The sequence below is a fragment of the Gossypium hirsutum genome, chromosome A07, assembly GCF_007990345.1.
Source record: "Gossypium hirsutum isolate 1008001.06 chromosome A07, Gossypium_hirsutum_v2.1, whole genome shotgun sequence".
Lineage (NCBI taxonomy): Eukaryota > Viridiplantae > Streptophyta > Magnoliopsida > Malvales > Malvaceae > Gossypium > Gossypium hirsutum.
The window spans coordinates 96,820,303-96,844,558 of NC_053430.1; the positions used below are offsets into that span (position 1 = coordinate 96,820,303).

Below are 24,256 nucleotides of genomic sequence, written 5' to 3' on the forward strand. Positions count from 1 at the left end.
TGTTACAATTTCAAATTTCATAAATTATAATTATAAATTACTTTTTACTGGTTCGACTATTACCTGTTCTAACATACTAAACGGACCAGATAAACCATAGTTCCTGCTGACACAGTTCAATTGGTTCATGTTTAAAACAATATAAGTGTCATGAAACTCTTTATACTTAAACGGCTTCACTATCACATGCTAACTTCAATTTCAAAAAAAAAATGATTCAATATCAATGAATGGGAAGAACTCGGAAAATCCCATGAATCTTATTTTCTCAAAGCTAACAGCAAGCATATTGTGAAATGGAAGAAACAAAATTTTCATCCATGGCTGATGAACCAAAGGCCTCGAAAGCCATAGAATCTGAGAAACTGAATGCTTTTACCTTGCAAATAAATTTGGCTAGCTAATTATAATGCTAATGAGTTCTGGTTTCTTGTGAATCACATTACTTTTCGGGAATCTCAACTCCCTGATCTGATTTCGATGTCTTTTGTGTATATATTTGTGAGAGCAAAAAGTAGCAGCACAAACACAACTTGGGCACTCATGATTCCGAAATGGCTAATGCTATTACCAATTTCCATCCAGCTCCCCGTGTTCTTCACCTGTTGAAAACCCGATTACCAAACCAATGAGGCCCTCAGGAAATAACTATAACCACAGGTGATTTCACATAATTTCCTTACTTTCAAGCAAAGCAAGGTTCAAAAATGGCTAAAATATCAATCAATAGAATCGGCTACGCCAAACTTTATTTCTGAAAAAGTTTAATACCAGAAAGAAGAAGTGGATTGTCATCACGTCTGAACAGAGAATAACGAGGAAGTAGCATCCTATCCTTGGAACTTCAAGTAGTTTGGTTATTGCACTGAATGCACATCTGTGTTTCTCAAAGAACAAACAGAACCATGTTTATAGTTAACTACTATATTCCAGCATATATCGATATGAACTTGCATTCTTTACTAGTGACATTGTTATATAAGTTTAACTTAAAATGGGAAACCGAGACTAAATATGTCACCTTAACCGATGATCATCTTTATAGCAGATTAAAGACGATTCACTCATTCGGTGTTTCAGGGAGTTTTGAAACCACGATGAAGTTTCTAAAGCTAAGGTGCAATAGTTAATGAAACTTCATAAAAATGTGATTGAATGTATTAATAGCCCATAGATGCAAAAGTCGCATAGCATCATGGCTAAAAACTGATGGTCAAGCCAGTTTCGTTGAAGCATGATTGATCATTCTAACATTTCTTTTAAAATCAAAAAACTTACATAACAAGCAGGAATGGTATGAATAACTTGAAGATGAGGAGTGCTGCCATCAGAAAGGGCTGCAATTGGAAGTAATTCAGTTTGGCTTACAAGAAGAAACAGTAAAAGATGTATAGGTAGTTTAACCGTTACTTACACTAAAAACAGTGATGAACCTGTAGACTGATGAAATCTCGAAACTAGCAATACTTGCGAAATTTCCCGTCCCAAAGAAGGCCACGTTAAATAAGACCATCTACCAAAGACAGTTCATCAGCACTATGTAAATTACAAACCATAAAATCCTCTAGACTAAGCAAATCTATGTTGCTCCGACTCTTTATTTTTCTTTAAGTATCCATGTTTATGACTTGTGTCTGATATATGGGTACAGGGACACAACCTCTAAGACCCTCTATATATATAAAAAATAAATAAAAAAACTTGACCATACCCATGTCAAATACATATCATAGTCAACACTCACACCCAAGTATGAGTAACATAAACTGCCTATAGCAATCAACTCCTTAAAAGAAATACGGAAGAACAATAAAACAGATAGAGAAAGATGACTTACAAAGGTTAAAGGTATTCTCATATCAGACAGCTGCAAATACCTAGTATCATTTTCAAGGAAGGCATGTTCCCCCAAGTTCTTTCCAGAAGCAGAAGATTTGTTCACCTTATGCACATAGAGAAGCGAGTTTTCAAATAGTATCCATGCAATTAGCACAAGACCAAGTGCACCATAGAAGACAGCTTCATATCTGCACGGGTTTGAAAACAAAGGGCAATAAATCATAACATGCCTCAATTGAGCATTATGATGACATAAGTTTAAGATGAGATCTACCCAATAGATAATAGAAGGAATGGTGGTGCAAAACCAAGAAATATAGAATTGAGCCTGGACAAGAGGCCATTTTCTGAAAACAATGGGAGAATCATCGAGAAACCTGAAAAAAAAACAAATATTTTAGGGACACAATTGATGGAAGATAATGTAAGCTTTTACTAATGCATGATTCAATGTAATTTGTGTCGTTATGACTTAAGAGTCAGCAGTTTCAACTTGCAATATTATATAACCAGCGGCCATTGGCAAGCACAAGATCTATGGAAGAGGAGTGAAGCCCTCAATAGACGTATATGTGGGTGCATGTTACTCCGACTCTTTAATGTTGGAGTACTCATGTATGTCCAACACCCATGTTTGATGCATATCCGGACATAAGGTACAAGGATATAACCCTCCCAATACACAAAAAAAGGAAAAACATGAAAGAAAAAATTGAACATACCTGTGTCGGGCACATGCCTACACACTTGAGTCCAAGTAACACATGAAGATTATATATACTACAAAAGCCACGGTTTTTCGTTTTGGGAATTTAACAAAAATCAATTGTTTTCAGTAGCTACAGCCATTAAATCAAATGCCCATATACATCATATGCACAAGTTTGACGTGGAAACAACATTTGACCAAGAATGAGGTAGCATTTTGATGTATTTCAAACAGAAATTAAGAAACATAAAATTAGCATCAGAATGTGAGGAAGATGGTTTTAAAAGTCTCCAATTCAGGTTAAGAAACAGTTTCTTTTGTACATCATAAAGGTTCAATGCCTTAAAGACAGCTCCACTGAAGAGCCTGAAAAAATAGCGAAAACAGAAGACTATAAAAGTATACCAGCAATGAACCAGTTCATCAACTGGTGTATTGTGTGTAGTTCTTGCTTCTCTGTTCTGTGAGATGTAGATAAAAACACCATTACCGATGATAATCCAACGAAAAGAGCCTGATTTCAAGCAGTAAGAAAGCAGTTACTTTCAATTGTGTTAACAATATACACAAGCTTATCATTCCAGCAAAAGGTAGAGAGATATGTTGCCTACCTGTAATTGAAAGAGCATAGGGAACCTGGGTTTTCTCTTTTCATGATTACAAATGCCAAACCAGAATCTATTCACACCAGCATTTAGGTCAAGCCACTTTCCAGTTAATCCTATTACAATAACCATCACTCCACTTGCATTTCTGCACACGTTCATGAGGCACAAATATAACCAATTAAAACATTGTAGATGATAGAATTATGTAAAGGGAACTGATACTATAATTTTCCATCAGTCTAAGGAATTAAACTTATCAACAAACAATAATTTTTAGAAACCTTAACTTTTGGGAATGATAGAGGTTAGAATATGTTTGTATTTCTATTGTCGAACCATTTCACCTATCTTTAAATAAAAGGAAAAATCACGATAAAGGAGGAACAAGGAAGGCAACTCACACCAACTTATTATTATCAGGAATTTCAGCAGGCATTAAAGTAAATAGAGACAAGAACCAACAAGTGAGACAAACAAAAACTGGAATTCCAGATCTCCATGGAATTGATTTGTAAAGATATATAGAAGCTATGGCTCCGACTATGAGGAAGCACCAAGTGTAGAGTTTTCTCTCAGTGAAGCTATGCACCTGTACAAGGTACAATAAAACACGGTTTAGAACATTAAAATATCACTTAAATAATCACAAAAACAACAGGATGTTGTACTAGCATACCAGGAGCTCAAGAATGATCACTGAGACCACACCAAGGGCCAGAAGTTTAATGACATAGTCGGATTTTCTCCCACATAAGTATCTCCAAAGTGCTTTTATAAACTTATATTCATTTAGTATTTGCGTCCAGAGAAATATCGTCATGGCAAAGTATGCATGGTAAAGTGGAGGGGAGTGCTCCAGAAATAGCAGAACACTGACTACTGCCATAAACAAACAGCCACAAAGCTGAGCCTGCCATATAGGATGATATATGTGAGAATGTAGCATCTAACTGGAAGAAACAAATAATTTATTCCCTATCCAGAAAATGCTCATTTGATGAAAAATAATACAAAAATGAGCAAGGAAAGCAAACAAACATGATATAAATATTGTAAACTAAGCATAATTGAAAAAAAGTTTGTGTCTGCAAAGAAACTAGGAGCACAACTAATAGAACCAAGTAGTTCTTGTCAGCTTTGAAGTATAAGGTAATTTTTTAAGAAACTAATTTACCACAAGGCATTTTGGCTTCAAACTTCATAAAACTCATGAAAAACATTTCCATTTGTTTTCCTTTTTTTTTTCCTCTGTCGTTAAAAGTAAGTTTAAAAGAGATTAAGCTTACATAGACATTACTTTTCCTGTATTAGATTTCTCGTGAACGGCTTCCTCCTTTCTAAATATATCTCCTGGCAATAAAGTATAAGCTTGCAGAACATGAAGAACAAGAAAGACCATCCAACCGATATATCCAAGAGTAATCGTGGCCATCAGCATCAGCAAATCATAAGTTTGAAAATAATGAAGTCCCTTCAGTGCCAAGCTTCTTAGATTTTCTGATAGCTGCATGGCAGCTTTATAGTCTCTAGCACTTAGCAATTCCTCAATTTGATTCAACATAGAGAAGTAAGACGCAAGTGGCTTGAAAGGCTTGAAAAACAGTGAATGTGATTGCTTTATTTCTAAGTTTGTCAAGGAAAAGAGTTACAGAATGCCAATCCATAATCCAGTAACACCTTCCACATTTTAACACGGAATCAAACAGAATATCCAATAATTGAATAAAAAACATGTAGATAAGAAGTAATAAGATTTCAGTTGGCCAAAATCAGGTAAATGTTTAAAAAAGTTACAAAGGGTATTTCTGAGTGAAAACATGAAACACAACATTCTGGTCAACAAATCTAAGTCCAAACTTCATGAGGAACAAAACTTAAAGATAGACAATGATCTTATGTTGTAATATAAAATCTTTTCAAGGAATTATGGAAAACAAATTAAGTACCATACTGCATTGAACTAAAACTAGTTTATGAAAAGGATACGTGATTTGCGCAGAAACTGGTTCAGAATCTGTTTTGTGTTAGCTAGCACAGCTTCAACTTCTTCCTCCTGAACATTAAATAGTGAATATTTTTCATCAGTTTTCTATGCATTTATTGCAATGAAAACTTGTTTAGCCGCACCAAAATACCTAATTAGTTGATCTCCATCAGAGTATAAAATAGCACATCCTAAGTTCATAATAGATCTCAAAATAAGCATTCTAATGAAAAATATTCAGACTCGCCTCTTTCATGTCAACATAACCAAGAGGTAAATTCCCGACTGAATTGACTGGACAAGGCAAACCAAGAAGAGTTGACTGCCGCAAAAAGTAAGGAGCATCAGTTCAGTTGGGGGTTAAACATGTTTCAAAGAAATACTTTAAACAGGATTTTTTTTTTTTTATCAACATTAAACAACCACGAGCGGTGCAATATCAGCTTGATTGACATCAACTCTTTCGATGCCATCAAGGTCCCATTCTTTAGGTGTTGGCGCGTCATGCAAATGTTGATCAATAAAACGAAGAACATGATCCGAGTGATCTTTTGCAGTGACTGGCCTGGGATGTTTTACGCCTGCTCCCCATACAACTAGAGGGGTATCAGTGTTTGAAGGATGCCCATCCCCATGACTTCCTAGTAATCAAAAGCTAATCATGTCAGAATCTGTAATTAGAAACGATCAAAGAAAACAAATAGAACTAGAGGAAGAAAGATAAAGTAGAAAACTAGTTTTGGTCTTGTAAAAAGTTACATGTTACAATGGACAAGGCATGGCCTAGTGGTAGACACACCTTACTACCTTACTTCCAAGGAGATCTCGAGCATGGGGGTCATATCAAAAGATTTTCAGTCATACAACCTAGAGCAAGATAACAAAAGTAAATAAGGTGAAGTATATAAAAGAGTTCCCCAACCTTTGTCGCTCATTCCATGATCAGCTGTGAAGATATATGATGTACGATTGTCCTTGTAGTAATTCTCAAGAAGATTATAAACACGTTCAGCAATATGATCAACAACCTTTACATTGTTGAGATAAATAGATGAAAAGGGACGATGTGCATGACCATTTGAATCACAACCAAGTAGATGCAGAAATACAACAAGATTATCTTGTTCAAGTAACCTTTTCAACTTTGGGTCTTCATTAGACCTATTCAGCAGGCTCTGAAATTGATCAAAAGACCATTCATCCAAAAAGGATGCATCTGCATTTACATCAATTGAAATAAGCATCGAACAAGAGTGAAAATCATAAAGATGAAATACAATCATTAGTAAGCATCATAATACAAGGATTTCAAGAAAGCCAAATATATAGAATGCTGATACAATTTAGTTGTAAACCTTGAAAGGTATTAACATATAAAGCATGTTCATATCAATGTAATCTAATTGGAATAGAAATAAACAAGGTATGATTGGAAGCAAAGAAGCAGTATCCAAAATTACTAGCAGAGGTATTTAATTAATAGTTCAAAAAAGAACAGTTTGATGAGAACCCTCTTTTTATTATTTTTTTTCATTTTAAGCTTCTTTCTTTTCTTTTAGAACGATTTCATAATTTATAAGAGAAATTTGCCTTTCACAGAATTTTAAGCAGACCAGTAGCGAAGTCTTCAAACTCGTGGGGATATGTAGCCCAAGTGCTGTGCGGCAAAGCACCACAAAATATTGGAACAATATCTGGACTACCATAAGAAATTGTATGCCGGCTCCGATTAAAAACCGAATCAAATTCAACTGGATTAGCTTTCCATCCTGCAATCAAATGGAAAAGCTTAACAAAGGGGAAAATTTGTTGGTCGATTCCACCAAGGTGATGTAACAATGCTTAAAACATTAACCTTTTGTAACTGCACTAGGGTCCTCATAGAAACCAGCAATTATAGCAACATGTCCAGGCCTTGACTCTGTTGGAGGCCGAGCATGAGATACTCCCCATCGACCTTGATTCTTAATCACATTTCTTAAAAAGGGTGCTCTGAAATTCGCTTCCAAATCTGGCTCGAAAAATTTATCAGCACGTAAACCATCCGCTGCAATGATATGGTTTTACCAAAACGTAGCAATTAGTAATTACACTAAACATTAAAAAATGAGTAATCATTTCAGGAAAATGAAATGTTTCAAACATTAAACTGTAGATGCATCACAATAATCATGAACAGCCCATCATTGAGTTCTCCATTTTCATATAAAAAGCTTAGCCTTTTAGTACAAAGCTAAAATAACTAACATACCCAAAAGGTTCTTTGTTTCTATTTAGCAGAATTGCCAGATTTGCATCAAACTCAACAAGCCATTTCTCACTATCAATCTTATTCAACAAAACCAAGGGGGGTTGAACCCTAAAAAGAGAAGAAAGGTGGGTTTACCAACAAGAAGAACAAGGCGTTTAGCAGGAGGAGAGAAGCGAGGGGAGACAAGATCCATGCCATGAACAATGGGGGTCTTGAAGTAGATGTCGAAGATGCTTAACATGTAAACGGCATGGAGGACGACACCAAGTATAACCAGCCATGTTTCTCTTCTTTTAACCCATTGTCGTCTCCTGGGTATGCTTGATTTGCCTAGCTTCGAATCTCTGTTACCCAAGATCCCATCTACATCCATCTTTTTCGTTACTTGGTCTCACCTCTCTATAAACTCTTGCAAGAAAACCAACAAGAAACATAACTATTACATCTTTATTTTTTTTCATTTTTCATTTGTACAAGAAAAATACTAAAATAGTTTTTTTATTGGAAAATTAACTTTTTAATACATCAAAATATATTGTTTTAGGTGAGGTATAATAAAAATAAAGTTAACTTTTACTATTTAAAAAACATACATTTTTAAAGCTTGCAAATAAAATCTTTTATTTGAAATTAAATAACAATTAAAAAATAATTTTAAAATATGTTGATTTTGTTATAAATTGGACTTATTTGATTTTTTTAAAAATAGTATAAGAATTAAATTGATCCATCTAATAATAGAAGGATTAATTAGATATAGTCTCAATAATTAGTGAATCTTTCGTAAACTTTAATCCAACTAGATCTCGATATTAATAAAATTGTATCAATTTAATTCTACTCATCAGTGAAAACAAAGTGAATAGTTTGTGATTTCCTACTAAAATATATTTTATAGCTTTTATAATGTTTTAAGGATGTGTTTGGGCTTTTCATAGTAACCGAATGAAAATTTTTAATAAAATGTAATTACATCATAATTTTCTGTCATGTTTAATAATATAAATTATAATTATAATTATACGACAACATCATTTTAAGTATTTAGATCTCATGCAGAAGCCAATTAACTCTCAATCTTTGGTGCCAAAATTTGTCCTCCATTGCTAATCTTTCATCGATATCTTTTTTGAGTTTTTCAATCTCCCCTATTCTTTCCTCCCAATATTCTCGAATTCCTTCCCAACACCTTGGAATTTTAGAGCTTCCAATTTCTCCATGATCCATCCATGTCCCAAGTCCTCTCCCAAATTCTTTCATTCTTCATTTATGATATTCTCACATTCATTGCTAGATTGAAATTGGAAGGTCTTTTCTCCATTTTCATTCTTATGATCCCAGCCTATAGCACCATTTGCCAACCCTATACTACAGTGGAAGAGGATACTCCACTCAACATTTCCAAGGATGCCATCTAATTTCTCATTTATAAATTCGTCCCCTCAGACACTAATATCCTCACCAATGCAATACCAAGTACTTATCAAGCATTTCATCAAATCTCAAAGGTTAAATTCTACCATTAGACCTTGTACTTTGAGTAAATTATAGATTTAGTACATGTACTTTTAGAATTTAAAAATTTTAATCCTAACCAAATAATAACTATTAAGGTTATTTTTAAAATTTGATGTGTCAAAACATATTATCACATATTGGCCAAATTAGAGTTAAAAGTACTAAACCCACAATTTATACAAAGTACAAGGTCTAATAGTAAAATTTGACCAATCCCAATCCCAAACCTCAACTCATCCTTCATTCTAAGGACACCCAAATAATTTTCATTTTAAGTCTTCCAAGGCTCTATTTGTTGAGGGTTCGATGGATTATTTGATGCTAAGAGCCTAAGAAATATCTTCCAAGGATGTGATATGCCTAGAATTAAAACACAGCCATATTTATGCTACTCAGATTTATTATTTATTTCTCAATGTTTAAATATAAACATATATTAGGCTTACATTCTGCTTAGAACATACAATTTCCTTAACGAGAACAAAAGGGAACTTAATATATACTACTTATTTATCTTCAGTTATATGTTTAATTAAAACTATTTGACAAGTTCATAGCTTCTAGGATTACAAACGAAGACACTACAAGAAATCCATCCATTTCCTCTCTTCTCACAGAACTTATTACTGCAAGCTTTTCAGCTATTACAATATGAAAAACACATACTCAAGAAGTGTCGTTTTTTGGGGGCTTTGGTTGGGTTTTTCAAGGACATTTGTGCTTGTTGCGGTGGGTTCTCATATCAGTGTAACATTTGCCACACATTTCTCTGTTGCCATATGTCCCTGGTGGGACACATTTGCATCTGTCACAGCATGTCATGCAAGCTCTCAAGCATAGGTTAGTCCTTGAGTGTAATTTGCACCTTTGTCCACATAATGGGATGCAATCTGCCAACAAAGTTGTCCAACAGGTTGTTGTCAGAAAGATAACAGATAAGTTCCTTGAGTTTTGGTAAGTAAAAAAATGATGTTTTCTTTACCCTTTTTTGTCCTAACAGGCGGCAATGGTGGACTTGGTGGCTTGTAAGGCGGTGCTGGAGTTGTTGGTGGCTTAACTGGAGGTGTAGGAACTGGGGGCTTATATGGGGGAGTTGGTGCTTTAGTTGGTGGTGCTGGTGCTGGAGTTGGTGCTTTGGTTGGGGGTGCTGGAGCAGGTGTTGGGGGCTTATATGGGGGTGTAGGGGCCTTGACTGGAGGTGCCGGTGCGGGAGTAGGGGGTTTATATGGGGGAGTAGGAGCCTTGGTTGGTGGTGCTGGTGCTGGGGGCTTATATGGTGGAGTAGGAGCCTTGGTTGGTGGCGCAGGAGCTGGGGGCTTATATGGTGGAGTAGGAGCCTTGGTTGGTGGCGCAGGAGCTGGTGGTTTATATGGTGGAGTGGGGGCCTTGGTTGGGGGTGCTGGAGTTGGGGCCTTGTACGGCGGTGCCGGAGTGGTGGGAGGCTTAACGGGTGGAGCAGGGATAGGTGCCTTCACTGGAACAGGAGCAGCATACTTAATCTGAACAGTGATATGCAACAAATTTAGCAAAGTTCCATTTACAGACTATGGTCTTATGCACCACAATGGCTAACAGCATTCAGTATGAAAAAATACAAGAAAGACATTATCCAATAAAAATAAAAATAAAACAAGAATCAGATTGTTTCAAAAGAACCAAGTTTTAAATTGTTACAACCTAGACAAGACAAAACAGTAAAATAAATGTTTGAAAAATCACCTCAGTCTTCTCTCCCACTTCATTGGAAGCAACCTACAAAAAAAAAAAAAGAGAGAGAGAGAGTTGGATAAACATCAAGAACTAAAAACTCTGTGGTTAAGTCAAAAGATGAGAAAGGAATTAGTCATACTGTTGTTGAGACAAGCAGAAAAGTGGCCAATAGTAACAGCAGCAGAGCTTTGAAAGCCATTGGTAAGAGCTCACACTACCCTTTGGTGCATTGGTCAGACACTGGGTTGTGGTTTAAATAGAGATTGCAGCTGCTATTTACTTGGTCCAATAAATGCTACTTGCCAGCTTCACCAGATCACTGACGCCTTAGTTAAAGAAGGTATTTGGTAATTAAATTGAGTTAAAATTCAAATTTTATTTAAAAACATTAAAGTTTTTATTTTATTCAATTCAATCCAACCACCCTTGTTAATTTAAAAGTTAGCCCTCTGCCCAAGGACTGTGTCTGCTAAAGTGGTGCTTTATCAAATAAAACACAGCCATTTCATATCCATATTTAATTAACCGACACACAAAATCCGACCATTCGAGACTTCGGGTCATAAGCTTGCCTGATTATGTTTAAGATTATATAATATGATATCCATGTATTTACTAACTTGAATGAAGTGGAAGTTCATTTATTTGTCAGATTAAATTTAAAATGTGGAGTTAAAATTTTTAAAAAGTTTTATCCGAATATTATTTAGTTAGGATATAATTAGGTTTATCTGTCGTAAAATGGATATAGACACTTATAAATATACGAATAAAGAAGATGTTAAATTTTTTTTAAATTTTTATATTAAGTACATTAATTCCTCTAAAAAAACTGAAGTAATTTAATCTCTACCAATTTAAAAAATGAATACTTAGAGACAATTAATGACATCATTAAAGTTTTTCATCATTCAAAAAACTGAAGTTAATTTTCAAAGTTTAAACATCTTCTTTTATATATATATATAAGATAATTATATATTTAGAATTGGGATCAATTTGATAGAATCTGTAAATATTAAAAGCTTAATTTATTATTATATCAATAAAAAAATTATGTACAATTAATGAAACACATTATTATCATGATTGATTATTTTGATTTTTGTGAGAGATCAATTTAGGGTTTTTTACATTAATAATATGAAAACAATTAATTATGAAAATGGGGCAAAAAGCAAACTATTCATGATAATAGGTTATTTTAAATAGTAAAATGCGGTGTTGTCAATGTATTAGTCGACACCACCTCAAAAAATAATATTTTAATAAAAATAAATAAAATAACAATTAAATAATAATATCTTAATTTCAAAAGGAGTGGTATCCAGTATTTTAATTTCAAAAGGAGTGCCGCCAAACATGTAGCGATACCTTTTTCACATGTACTTTGTTTTTGTATTTTATACATTTTTAAATAAACTTTATTTTTTTAGTTTTATAAATTTGTTTTATTTAATAAAAAAGCTAATTTTTTCAATTTCATTTGCTAATTTTTTCAATTTCATACTTTTTTTTAATATTTAAAATAACGACTAAATTGGTAAAAAAATTTGGATTTATTATTTAAAATTTCTATTATTTTAGGAACTGTACCACTTAACCTAAACTGTAGCATAGGACTTAGGTTTTACTTTTATATAATATGCATGATATTTAATTTATTTTTCTTAAATTTTGAAATATGGATTTTATATAAAATAATATTTTTATTGACTTTTAGAGATTACCATCCATAGCATCCGTTAACATTGTTAAAGAATTGGTAAGTGCCTTCGTATCAATAATAGGATTTCATATTTATGGATTATTGCAATTTAACAATAATATTTCGTCCGATTAATCAATCTTTTACGGTTGCTTGTCGAATTCTTGAAAATCTTGGCAAATCTTGATTCAATTGTTAATTCAAGCATATTTTCCGTTGAAAGACAGAATCTAGGTGAATTGGATTGAGATCGAGCGTGAGGAAAATCTATCGAACCCCCGCTGAAAGGTGTGTATTCTTTTACAATTAAATCAGAGCAAACCGTATCTAGAAATAAGGCCACACGATCTGCCACACGAATGGACGACACAACCCTCCACACGACTATGTACCCTGAAAACCCTAGTGTAGTTCGTAAACCACACAGCTTGCCACACGACTGTGCCTTCCTTGTAGCTTAATTTTGCAATTTCCACACGACCACAGTCTGCTACAATTTTGCCTAAAATTTTATGTTATGTTTATTTTAGTCCCTGTTTGATCCCTGAATTGTTCCTAAAAGTTTTCGTGCACTTAATTGATCATTGAAATAGTGTTTATAAGGAAATCTACAATTTATATTTTCAAATTACTATTGTTATAACGTGTTTACTGATATTGCTTAACTGAATCATTATAGTGCTATGAATAAACATGTGAAATTAATCATGTCTACTTTCAAATTGTTATTGATAAATTGTAAGTGTTAATACTGTTATCGCCCCCGCTAAATACATGATGAACATGTCTATTGCTAGTGTTGAACGGAATAAGTGTTAAGCATGCCTATGGATGTTTGCGTTATTATGTTATAAAGTATGTCATATTGCATTGCATGGGGCAGGATGATTTGTACGGAGGAAGAGTAACAGTTTAATAATCTGTAAAGAAGTGGTGACTTGTCCATAAACCAAGTGGCAATTTGTTTAATTTGTAAATATGTTGTGCACCCACAACAAGTGACAGTAACTGCAAATACGTGGTTTGATCTCGAACCAAGTGGCAGCTTGTCTGTAAATGTTTTTATCTAAAAATATTAGTGGTCTACTCATAATTTTTACAAACCTAGTGTCAGTTTTTACCTACAATTACGTTGTATATTCACAACAAGTGACAATTTATTTGCAAATCAACAGTGGTTCATCCACAACCCGCAGTGATATGATATATGAGTTCTTAGGAACTCACAAGTGAGGTGTGTAGCGGAGTTGGGTAGGACTCCTTCTGACAAATTGAGATTGTACTGCCATTGATTAGCATATGCATAAAAAACTGTGATTTCTAAGATAATGTAGTGAAGTGATGATATGAAAATCGTCAATTTGAAGTGCTTTATGATTGTGATTATTCTCAAAATTATTAAACCCATATGTTTTTCCTATTGTTTTGTTCTAGTTTTCTTGTGACCGAACTCACACTGAACTTCATAAGCTCACTCCCCCTTTTTATTTCCATCTTTATAGATAACCTACCAAGTTAGGATGCAGACTCGGCATACTGAAGACTCGGTTTGGATTGTTTTTTTTTAAGAAGTATTTTGGATTTATTATTTGAAATTTCTATTATTTTAGGAATTGTACCACTTAATCTAAACTATGGCATGAGACTTAGGTTTTGATTTTATATAACATACATGACATTTAATTTATTTTTCTTAAAAATTGAAATATGGACTTTAATTAATTATGCGTGAAATATAGATTTTATTAAAACTAAGAAAATGTCACTTTTTCGCTGCTAAATTATAAATAAATTTTGAAGTATTGGTTGAATTGAAAATTAATTAAAATTTTCTTCTAGAGATAATGAAAGTTTAAATACAAATGTTTTGTAAAACTTCGATCATACTAGGCCATTTCAGTGGTCGATGTAATCTCTTGAATTGGATCTAACGTTTAGGCCAGGTTGAAGAGGTCACATTTGGTGGTATTAGAGTCAAGTTTACAAAACTCGGACTGTGCAAATTCGAATGAGTCTGCATGCATGTATTGAAAGCGGTATTTTGGGAAAATCATGCCATAAGTTTTTGAAAATTAATTTTCTGAAGGAAATTAAATCCGAGACTTTGATGCCGGTCCTACTCTAGTTATTGTTACTTTTGAGACTTTAGATGAACTGAAATCCTTAGACTGCAGATATACTTTAGCTAATGCTTGAACTTTTATGTGAAAACTGCAGATATACTTTAGATCTTAAATTTTCGAGAATATAATGAACACTCAAGGTAGACATGGTAGGGGTAGACCGTGTAAGGCTACACTTGTAGAGCCACCCACTGTTCAGAGAGAAACCCAATCCCCGAGGAGGAATATAAAATGAAAAAAAATATTTGGAGATTGTTTGTGAGAATTTGTTTTATCTTAGATGCAAAATTGTGGGATATTCAATATGGTTTGGAGATTGCATGATATAATATATGTTGATAATGACAATAGGAATGATCACAAATCAATAAAAAAGAAAATAAGAACATATAGGTTTTTACGTGGAAAACCCTTACTGGAAAAAACTACGGCAGAGGAGGAGAAATTCACTAATATTGAAAAACCACAATATACTAAGTTTTCAACGATACACATTTTAAAGATTAAATAACTCTGTTATAATTAATGTCTAATAGAAGATGTATAGTCCTATACAGATTAAACTTGTGCGACATGGTCCATACTTCACCCCTACAGGTCCCCTATTTTGCCTCTCTATTTTATTTTTTAACAAGTGAGTTACACCTCGAACTTTTCAGACCAGATCAAATGAGATTCGAGTCACCCAACTCTAACATTGCACTTGATAGAGGATTTGATAGATTGATTATTTTATCAAACAGTCAGGAAGCTGTACAAGGTTTACAGGGCAGTGCTATAGAGGTGTCGCATTCCGCATTGGTTAAAAGAATAAAAAATGTTATTGGCTAAAATGGTGCATTAATCGATTTATCATTCTTCCATAAATTATAATAAAGTGGCTGATAATCTAACTAAAATGTCTGTTAGTAATAATAATGATATCCAACTATTGGAAACACCTCCAAATAATCTTGGATGTAATTCTAAGTAGTTGCTTGTAATATTTTTTTAATAGAAAAAATGGAGAGGAGAAATATAAAAATGAAAAAAAAAATGTTAGAAAATGAGTGAATGAGCTGAAAAGCTAAAAATGAGGTCACTTTCATGAGCTGAAAAGCTTCAAAAGGGAAAAGTGAGTTATTTTAATCATTGTACTACCATTTTTATTGATTGAGGATGAACGTGGATGCATTCTTTTACATAAAATATAGCATGTGTTTTCCCTATACCCTCATTTCCATTTAACCACATTTTCCAAAGTTTTCATATAATCGGGACCGACTATTTAATTTTTCATTACTACATATATGAAATAATTTTATCTAATTTCTCATATATTTATTATTATTTTGACTGAAGAAAAAAAATCATATTTGTTTTATTTATATAGTTTTCATATTTTATATTATATTAGTATAATAAAATAAAATAATTAAAATATAATAATTCTATTAAATTATAACACATCCATGATATGTGAATAAATTATGTAATAAAAAAGTTTATATAATTAATAATTTATATAATTAATAAACAGTAATCTATTAATAGCATATTCCTCTTTGATCCAAATCCAATGGTTCTGGAACTTGACGGCATCGTGATGTGTGGTTTTTTATTGGGAGGATTATTTTATTAATAAAACTATTTTTATTTAAATTTAATTATAAAAATATAAAATATTTTTAATATTTTCAAATATTTTATTAAATTTTTGTATCATTTTGAAATTAAAAAATTACTTGGTAGTAATATACATGAATCTAAACAATATTAATAATTAAATTTTTATTTTTAAATTTGAAAATATAAAATAACTAAATTCTTAAAAATAAATCTAGAAAGACAAATTCAAATTTATGAAAAAATACAGGGACTCGAACCATATTTAACCAAATTAGTACTATCAAACCGCAAGGGTCAAAATGAAAGATAAAAATGGAGTGGGATAAGGTAATGAAGATTGCTGGAAAAGATGGCATCCGATGCTTTATATTTGGTGAGAGGCTGACTCTGAAGAAGGGAACAAAGAAATAATGAATGGCACTTGTTTGGTAATGCGACAATAATCTATCAAATCTTCCTGTTTTAGGACCCTTTTCTCAGAACTTGCCTCTTGTGTGGATCTTAAGTTATTGCCAAATATTTTATATTTAAGGCCTTTTAACTTTTTTCAATGTGCAATGTGGTAATTTTAAAAAGCAAATGTTCGAGTTGATACATGTAGTCCGCATCGTTTAAATTACATATTAACTTGACAACAATGAATAAATGAATATTACATCTTATTATATGATTGTACAAGCCCAATTTTCATGCCCGGGCCCAATTAACCTCTGGCCCAAGCAAAAACAAAACACAAAACCTGTTAACAATTGAACCAAAACCAATTAACTTACCCAACTAGCCTAACCCGGAACCCAATTACAAACAGACCCAATTACCATTAACCTAACCTACCCAATCCATTACAGAACAGGCCCAAACCCGAGGCCCAATGTCTTAGCCCAGTAAGCTAACTGCCAAAACTAGGGTTTCAGAAAGTCTGAAACCCTAGCGCCGCACCTAGTACTGTCGCCGCATATCCCATCGGCCACCTGCCCCAGACCTACCGCCACTCCTCTGGTAGCCACCAACTCCACCGCCCTCGTCACATCACCTGCAAAGAAGATGGCAAACACGCAAGCAGAAACGAAGACAAACTTTTTTTTCTCTTCTTTCTTTCGGCTATAAAAAGCCAGATCTATTATGTTTGGATGGGATTTTTTTTTCTTCAATTCTTAAAAGATAGTTGATATACAAATGCTACAATCCTAACAGAGGGAATATTTTTTAAACACCACTAACATCAGAGAATATCAAGAAATCGAAGAGCAAAAACTGAAAAGAAGGTTGACCCATTTTTCTTTCTTTCGATTCTGTTTCTTTCATTTTCATATAATAAAAGAGTAAAAGGAAGTCGATCGGAACCTCTGACGGTCGTGGATCCCTCACCATCGTCGGAATCGGACCTAGAAGGAAGCCGAAAGCCTCCTTCCTTCGGTGTATCTACGTCTCGGTGGTATGGCCTTTAAAAGGTGTCTGAGGCCCGACTGAAAAATCCCCTTTTGAGCGACGGTGGCCACCGGTCACGGTGGTGGAGCGATGACGGCAAGGATGGGCTTCTTTTGAAACCCTAGCAGAGCTCAAATAAACAAAAAGGGGGGGTGTTCTGAAATTTCGGACGAAAATGAAGCAAAAAATGATTTTTTTATTTAAATAATGAAGTGAAACGGTGCCGTTTTGCACCTGGAGCACCAATGTCCAAACGGTGTCGTTCGATCGACTGTACCCGCGTGTCGACCCGACCCGACCTGGAGGATCCGCGTTTTTTTTGTTTTTTGACTATTTGCGCGCGCAGTCCCTGATTTGGCAGCGTGTTGTAATTTGATCCCTTTTCGATATTTTCTCCTTTTTAAATTTAGCCCCTGCAATTTCATTTGTTCCGACTTGGCCCATTTCAACGCTGCGTTTTGGGCCTGTGGTTTATTTGCAGTTTTGGCCTTTCCCTTTTCAGCACGCGTTGCAATTTGGTCCTTTTTTTGTTTTTTATTTCGATTTCGCCCAGTACTTCCGTCTTTATTCTGATTAATCCATATTTTAGCAATTTTATTATTATTATACTTTATTATTGTTTTATTATTATTATATTGTTTTATGCATATACGTATTTTTTTTTAACTTATCTAATATGTAAACACTCATTTTTATATACATATCTATCTATATATAATTAAACTATATATTAATATATTATTTTCATATCTATTTTTTATTTTTTTTTTTGAAATACGTATTATATATTATCTTATTTTATTTTTATAATCCATCTGTATATTTATCTACATACATACCTTCTTATGTTTGTAATATTATGCCTTCTAATATATATTGTACATATTTAACCTTTGTAAATACATATATATATATCTATATATACATACATTTTAATTTTTTTTGCCTATATATATCTTTATATTAATCGTATTACTATTTATTTGTTTCATTTCATTTTCATTATATTTTGAACGAATGTTTAATTTATTTGTTTATATACATTGTTATTTATATGATTGTAGGTTTGACTTTTATTTATTTTATATTGTTGCTATTGCTCGTATCATTTTTACACTTTTGTATTCATTATGATTTTGTCATGTATAACAATGTAATTTGCTTTCACATTTTTACTACGACTTCATGTTTTTATTTCACTCGATAATAAATTTGTTTAAAAAAATGATATTTTGTGTTTAGATTCGAGAGGATCGTACCCTAACTCACTGGGTTTCGATTTCCACAATAAATCTAAACACACTAATCTTTTCAAACTCAAGTTTGAAACGATCTCGGGAATTAAGAAAAGATCGTGTCCTAATTACTGGGCATGATCCCTTTCCTAAACCCGGGATAATAAAATATCTTTTAAATAAGTAAAATTCTGGCATTCATTCACGTATTGGGAATTTGAGACATTGTATTCTAACTTACTGGATATGATTCTCTTTCTCGAATAATGTGAAATATGCCCATTTTCCTGAAAATTTTCAACGTTTTAATACAAGGATCGTATTTTTTTAAATTCTTCTAAGTTTTCAATTTCGACATTAAGACATTAAGTAATCAACTAAGGTACCAATTTGGGCGTATCGAGGGTGCTAACCCTTCCTCGTGCGTAACCGACTCCCGAACCCGTTTTCTGAATTTCGCGGACCAAACTTGTTGTTTTAATAAAATCAAAACCGTTTATTAAAAACGACCGCTTTTCGAGGTGATCCAATCACACCTATAAAAAGGATTGGTGGCGACTCTGTCTCATTTTTTCAAAACCCAAGTCACCCGTTTTATCCAAAAATGGTGTCAACAGCTTGGCGACTCCGCTGGGGACAGGTTAAGTGAGTCGAGCCACGAGTTGATTATTTTTTTTGTCTTTTTGTCGAAAATCAAAAACTTGGTTTAAATATACGATCCTTTCATCGCATCTCCATTGATCTTTATTACAATTTTCATCGTTGTGGTTTATAATTGCTGTGTTAGTTTAAGCTTTTGTATCTTCCTGCACATTGCATTGCATGACGTTGGTCACACCCTTTAAGTGGGAGTGAGAAACTACGTCTTCGTGAGGTTTTCACTTCCGCATGGGATAGTGAATCGCTTTCGGGATACATCCGTACCTATGTCTTCGTGAGATTTTCATCTCCGCATGGCCATAGGGAAATGTATCCCCCTGAACCGAACTCGGTCTGTATGAGCCTATAATGGGTAAAGATCGAGGAATCTGCTGGTTCAGGTACCTTATCTTTAGAACCAAACCACATGTAATGAGCCATAGGAACCGACCTAGGTAGAGCTACTCCAAATTTTTAGTGCTTACCTAAATGAATGTTGTATTCATTTGTCGCTTATTTTAATCTTATTATGTGTTTAATGCTATTACTTTGTTTGTGATTGCATGGCATCTTCATTCTAAAAGAGGTGTCGATTTACATTCAGTTTCTCAGTAGAAAGCTTATCATGGAAAAGGGGTTTTGTAAAGTAGAGGATAATGCGGCTGTGCGAATATGGGCTGAAACGACACAACGGGAGAAAGGCGATAGTCTTACCAAAGGTACGTGTCAGATTATGGGATTTACCCGTATCAGTGTAATCCAGAATGACCTTCGAGAAATGAAAGAAGTCTGGGATCAATGGGATGTCGAGGCCAAGCAGCTGTTCTTTGTAACTACGGTGACCTACCTTATCTGGTTAGTGTCAAAGTGGAAAAGTATTTATTCCGAGCCCTTGCTCAGTTCTGGAATCCTGCCTACAGTTGTTTCACTTTTGGGAAAGTAGATTTGACGCCTACTGTGGAGGAGTATACGACCTTGCTTCGGTGCCCAAAGATTCAAGTCGACAAGGCTTATTCCAGAGCTGCTTGTGTCCCTCCGTTGTTAAAGAAATTAATGAACATCACTGGGATGAGCGAGCAGTGGGTCGCTGCCCGGATCCAACAGAAAGGCGACAGTAAATGTGTTCCTTGGAAAAGTTTGCGAGATTTGGTGCTTGTACATCCTGACTTAAAGAAAAGGGTCGATGTCTTCGCTTTAGGTATCTATGGACTAGTGGTTTTCCCCAAAGCTTTAGGACACATAGACGAGGCTGTATCTGATTTGTTTGATCGGCTTAGTAAAGGGGTGACACCGGGTTCCGGCAATACTCGCTGAAACTTTTAGATCCCTGAATGCGTGTCGAAAAGCAGGGGAGGGAAGGTTTATTGGATGCGCGCAGCTCTTATGGCATGTTCCATAGCCACTTCTGGAAGGTCGAAAAGGTCTCTTATCGGGTATTCTCTGATAGCTACTCCCCTCTAGGAGAATTGGTGGCCACGCCAAGACGGGATGATATTTCAGAAGAAAAATGGATAGAGATACTCCAGAATCTCCAGGATGAAGATATTGAATGGAGGGCTCCTTGGTTAATTCCTGATGAATATTGTACCGATGTGGAGATTTTGACTGGGTTCCGCTGCTCGGGATATGGGAGCTATCGGATATGCTCCTCTACTCGTATCAAGACAGTATAGATCACGACAATTCATACCAGCAACGCAGGGGTTGGCTTATAGTGATTTTTCCTATAGGGAGGACAATTACAAAAAGAAGGTTCGAGAAATATCTAGTGCCTGGAACCAGACTCGTCGAATGAAGATCTTAGCCGTGAGTCCGACAATTACCCCCGAGTATGGTCAGTGGCGTGATCAAAGGATCAACGACAACATCCCGGCGTCAAATTCAGAAACTGCTCGATCTTTAGAGGAACACTTACAAGTTTTGCCTTCTGAGATAGAAATCATCAAACAAGAATTTGAAAAAAGAGTTAGAATTGGGGAAGAAGATAGAACAACTAGAGGAAGAAAAAATGCAGTTAGGACTGGATGTGGACATTCAAAGATTAGAGGCTGATAAATTGAGAAAAAGGAAAGAACAAAGCAGAAGAAGATTTGGACAGCCTGAAGACAGATTACAAGAAGTTGCGTAGGTCCGGTAAAGCTGCTGGCTTGGTAAAAACGCCAGAACAATGGCGACAAGAAATTCAGGAGGAAAGATGAAAGCTAATCAATGGGAAAAGAAATTCCAGGATACTCGGGCTCGAGAAGCGCCTTGGGAAAGAGTCTACTAATGCCAAGACGAGAAGACGGAATTGAAGGCCGGATAACTGAACTAGAAAGATCGCTTCACCAGTACTGTAATCGTAATGCTACGGTTGAATTAAGGGCGAGCTTAGACAAAATTGAAAAATTAAAAAGACAAATAGAAGGGCTAGAGAATGCATGCAAATAGTGAAATCCGGATAGAGCTTCTGGAAGAAATAATGAGCAGTGGCAAGACATTCCGTCCAGTCTCAAGAGCAGATTGGAGAAAGAGATTATATTATGGGAGAGGCGGTGACTAAGTGCGCGAAGTAGCTGATCATCTGCAAACTCTAGCGGTTCAGGCTGATCTATTAGTTTGAAGTATGATTAGAGTCGGACAGGGCCGAGAGTTAGCTTGGCTTCTTAGAAAGGTTAAGGCTTTGAGTGTAAGGGCAAAGCCATATATGTAGTCTATTTTATGTAAAGAAACTCTTTATCTAGTAAAGTTTTCTAATGAAGTTGAATGAGAATCAGTGCCTCTTTTCTTTGCATTCTTTTCATGCATTGGCATCACATCATATGCATAATGACCATTAAAAACCTAATCGAATAAAATCTTTCAGTTACCTGGAAAACAACAAAGTTACGGCACCCGAGCTAAGACAAAAATTATGGACCAAAGGTTGGAGAAGCTAGAGCGACTTCAAAAAGAAATGCAAGACCAGTTGCAGGCGCAATGAAAGAGCAATAGAAAAGATCAGCGTGACATGGTGCAAAAGATGGAGGAGTCCCAAATGATCTGGTGGCTAAGATGACGCAATTATTGAAGGGAGTAGATAAGGGTAAAGGTCCTGTGATTGTTAGTGAGAAGAAAACAATGGTGAACCACTTTATCCTCCAGGTTTCACGCCTCCGCATGCGCAAGTACAGACTGAGCTGGCATCCGCGGAGACCCTCTGTGTCGGTTAGGCCCAGCAGTTCCAGGCGATGCTTCAATCCCAATGAATTTTCAACCCGGAGCCCGGCTTTATCCCGGTGATAGCTCGAATAATATTGCTGTCCCAGATCTTGACGAGATGGTTGAAAAGGACAAGGCGAAGGAGGAATTTCCAAAACAATTTGAGGAGAAATGGAAATGGATAGAAGAAAAGTTTAGGGCAATAGAAAGCATCGAAAGCTATGGAATAGATGCAAAGGATCTGAGCTTGGTTCCGGACTTGGTGCTCCCTTACAAAATTTAAAGATGCCGGAATTTGAGAAATACAACGGACTAGTTGCCCAGGATCCCATATTACTATGTTTTGTAGAAGAATGACGGGGCATATTAATAATGATCAATTATTAATACATTGCTTTCAGGAAAGTCTTACGGGAGCGGCGTCGAAGTGGTACAATCAGCTGAGCCGAGCTAAAATTGCTACTTGGAGGATTTAGCACAGGCTTTCCTGAGACAAATAATCATGTCTCAGAAATGATGCCTGACAGGATAACTCTGCAAATTTAGAGGAAGAAATCGAACGAAGCTTCAGACAATATGCGCAGAGGTGGCAAGAGGTGGCGGTTCAGGTGCAACCACCGCTTTTGGAAAAAGAGATGACGACGCTTTTTATTAATACTTGAAAGCCCCGTTCATCACTCACATGTTGGGAAGCGCTTCAAAAATTCTCGATATAATCAGATGTGAATGTTGAGCATGCATTAAGTGGAAAATAGATGAGGAGAAATAATAGGAGGGCACCCCCAGGAAAAGAGAAAATGAAGTGAATAATGTGAATGCTTATGGTAGGTCAATTACCGTGAATCAACCAAAAAAAGTGGCTGCTAATCAACAGGATCATCAAGACAAGAGTCAGGAGCTAGGCAAAACTACTGAAAAGCCCCAATTCACGCCAATCCCCATGTCATACAAGGAGTTGTATCAGACTTATTCGATGCACATGTTGTTGCTCCTCGTTACTTGAGTCCTCTACAACCCCCGTATCCAAAATGGTATTGATGTGAATGCGCAATGTGATTATCATGCGGGAATTTCTGGGCACTCGATAGAAAATTGTACTGCCTTCAAGAAGGTAGTAGAAGGACTTATCAATTGGGTGTCGTCAAACTTGACGATCACCTAACGCAAAGAATCGTTACCTAATCACCGCAGATAAAGGGGTGAATATGGTTAGCGAAGGTACGGGAGAAGAAGTCAAGACTGACATGCTGAAGTAAAAACTCCATTGAAACGGGTCTGGAAAGAAATGGCGAAAAGAGTTTGGTTATTTCAGATTCTGAGGAAGGGCATGAGATGGGAAATTATTGTGAATTTCACCATAAAACAGGGCACGAAATCCAAGAATGTGAAGGATTTAAGGCTTTGGTTCAAAGCATGATGGATAACAAGGAGATGAGGTTTTACGAAGATGCGAAAGAAATGAGGAGCATATGCGCGACAGAGTTGGGAACAAAGGCTCCAAATCATCCTGTGGTCATTATCTCACGCCCTAAGGGTAATGAGGTTAGGGCTCCGGTAACACCGAAAATTGTAATCCAGAAACCATCAAATTTCTCTTATAGGGATAACAAAATGGTGCCGTGGAATTACGGGTGTAATGTGACCATTTTGGGAAAAGAAGCAGAAAGAAATCAGGAAATAGGTTCTTACACGCGCAATGGAAAAAGATATGACGCT

General features: G+C 35.2%; 2 protein-coding genes across 2 annotated transcripts; both read right to left on the reverse strand.

The window, feature by feature from the left end:
- Window positions 1–231: 231 nt before the first annotated feature.
- LOC107955575 (GPI ethanolamine phosphate transferase 1) lies at window positions 232–7,884 on the reverse strand. Its single transcript, XM_041116809.1, has 18 exons — window positions 7,527–7,884; window positions 6,996–7,187; window positions 6,754–6,909; window positions 6,063–6,356; window positions 5,564–5,781; window positions 5,388–5,462; window positions 5,143–5,209; window positions 4,454–4,779; window positions 3,833–4,066; window positions 3,558–3,745; window positions 3,160–3,301; window positions 2,954–3,062; window positions 2,114–2,216; window positions 1,838–2,027; window positions 1,415–1,513; window positions 1,279–1,337; window positions 772–877; window positions 232–602 (listed from the first exon to the last, which is right to left on the reverse strand). Exons 1-18 carry the CDS (start codon window positions 7,762–7,764, stop codon window positions 459–461), a joined length of 2,940 nt encoding a protein of 979 aa, XP_040972743.1. The 5' UTR covers window positions 7,765–7,884; the 3' UTR covers window positions 232–458.
- A 1,730-nt stretch (window positions 7,885–9,614) lies between these two features.
- LOC107955576 (gibberellin-regulated protein 14-like) lies at window positions 9,615–10,818 on the reverse strand. The gene is given in 4 exon segments (NM_001327641.1): window positions 9,615–9,799; window positions 9,892–10,408; window positions 10,629–10,661; window positions 10,759–10,818. Coding segments are annotated over 4 exon segments (795 nt in total).
- Between the last annotated feature and the right edge of the window lie 13,438 nt (window positions 10,819–24,256).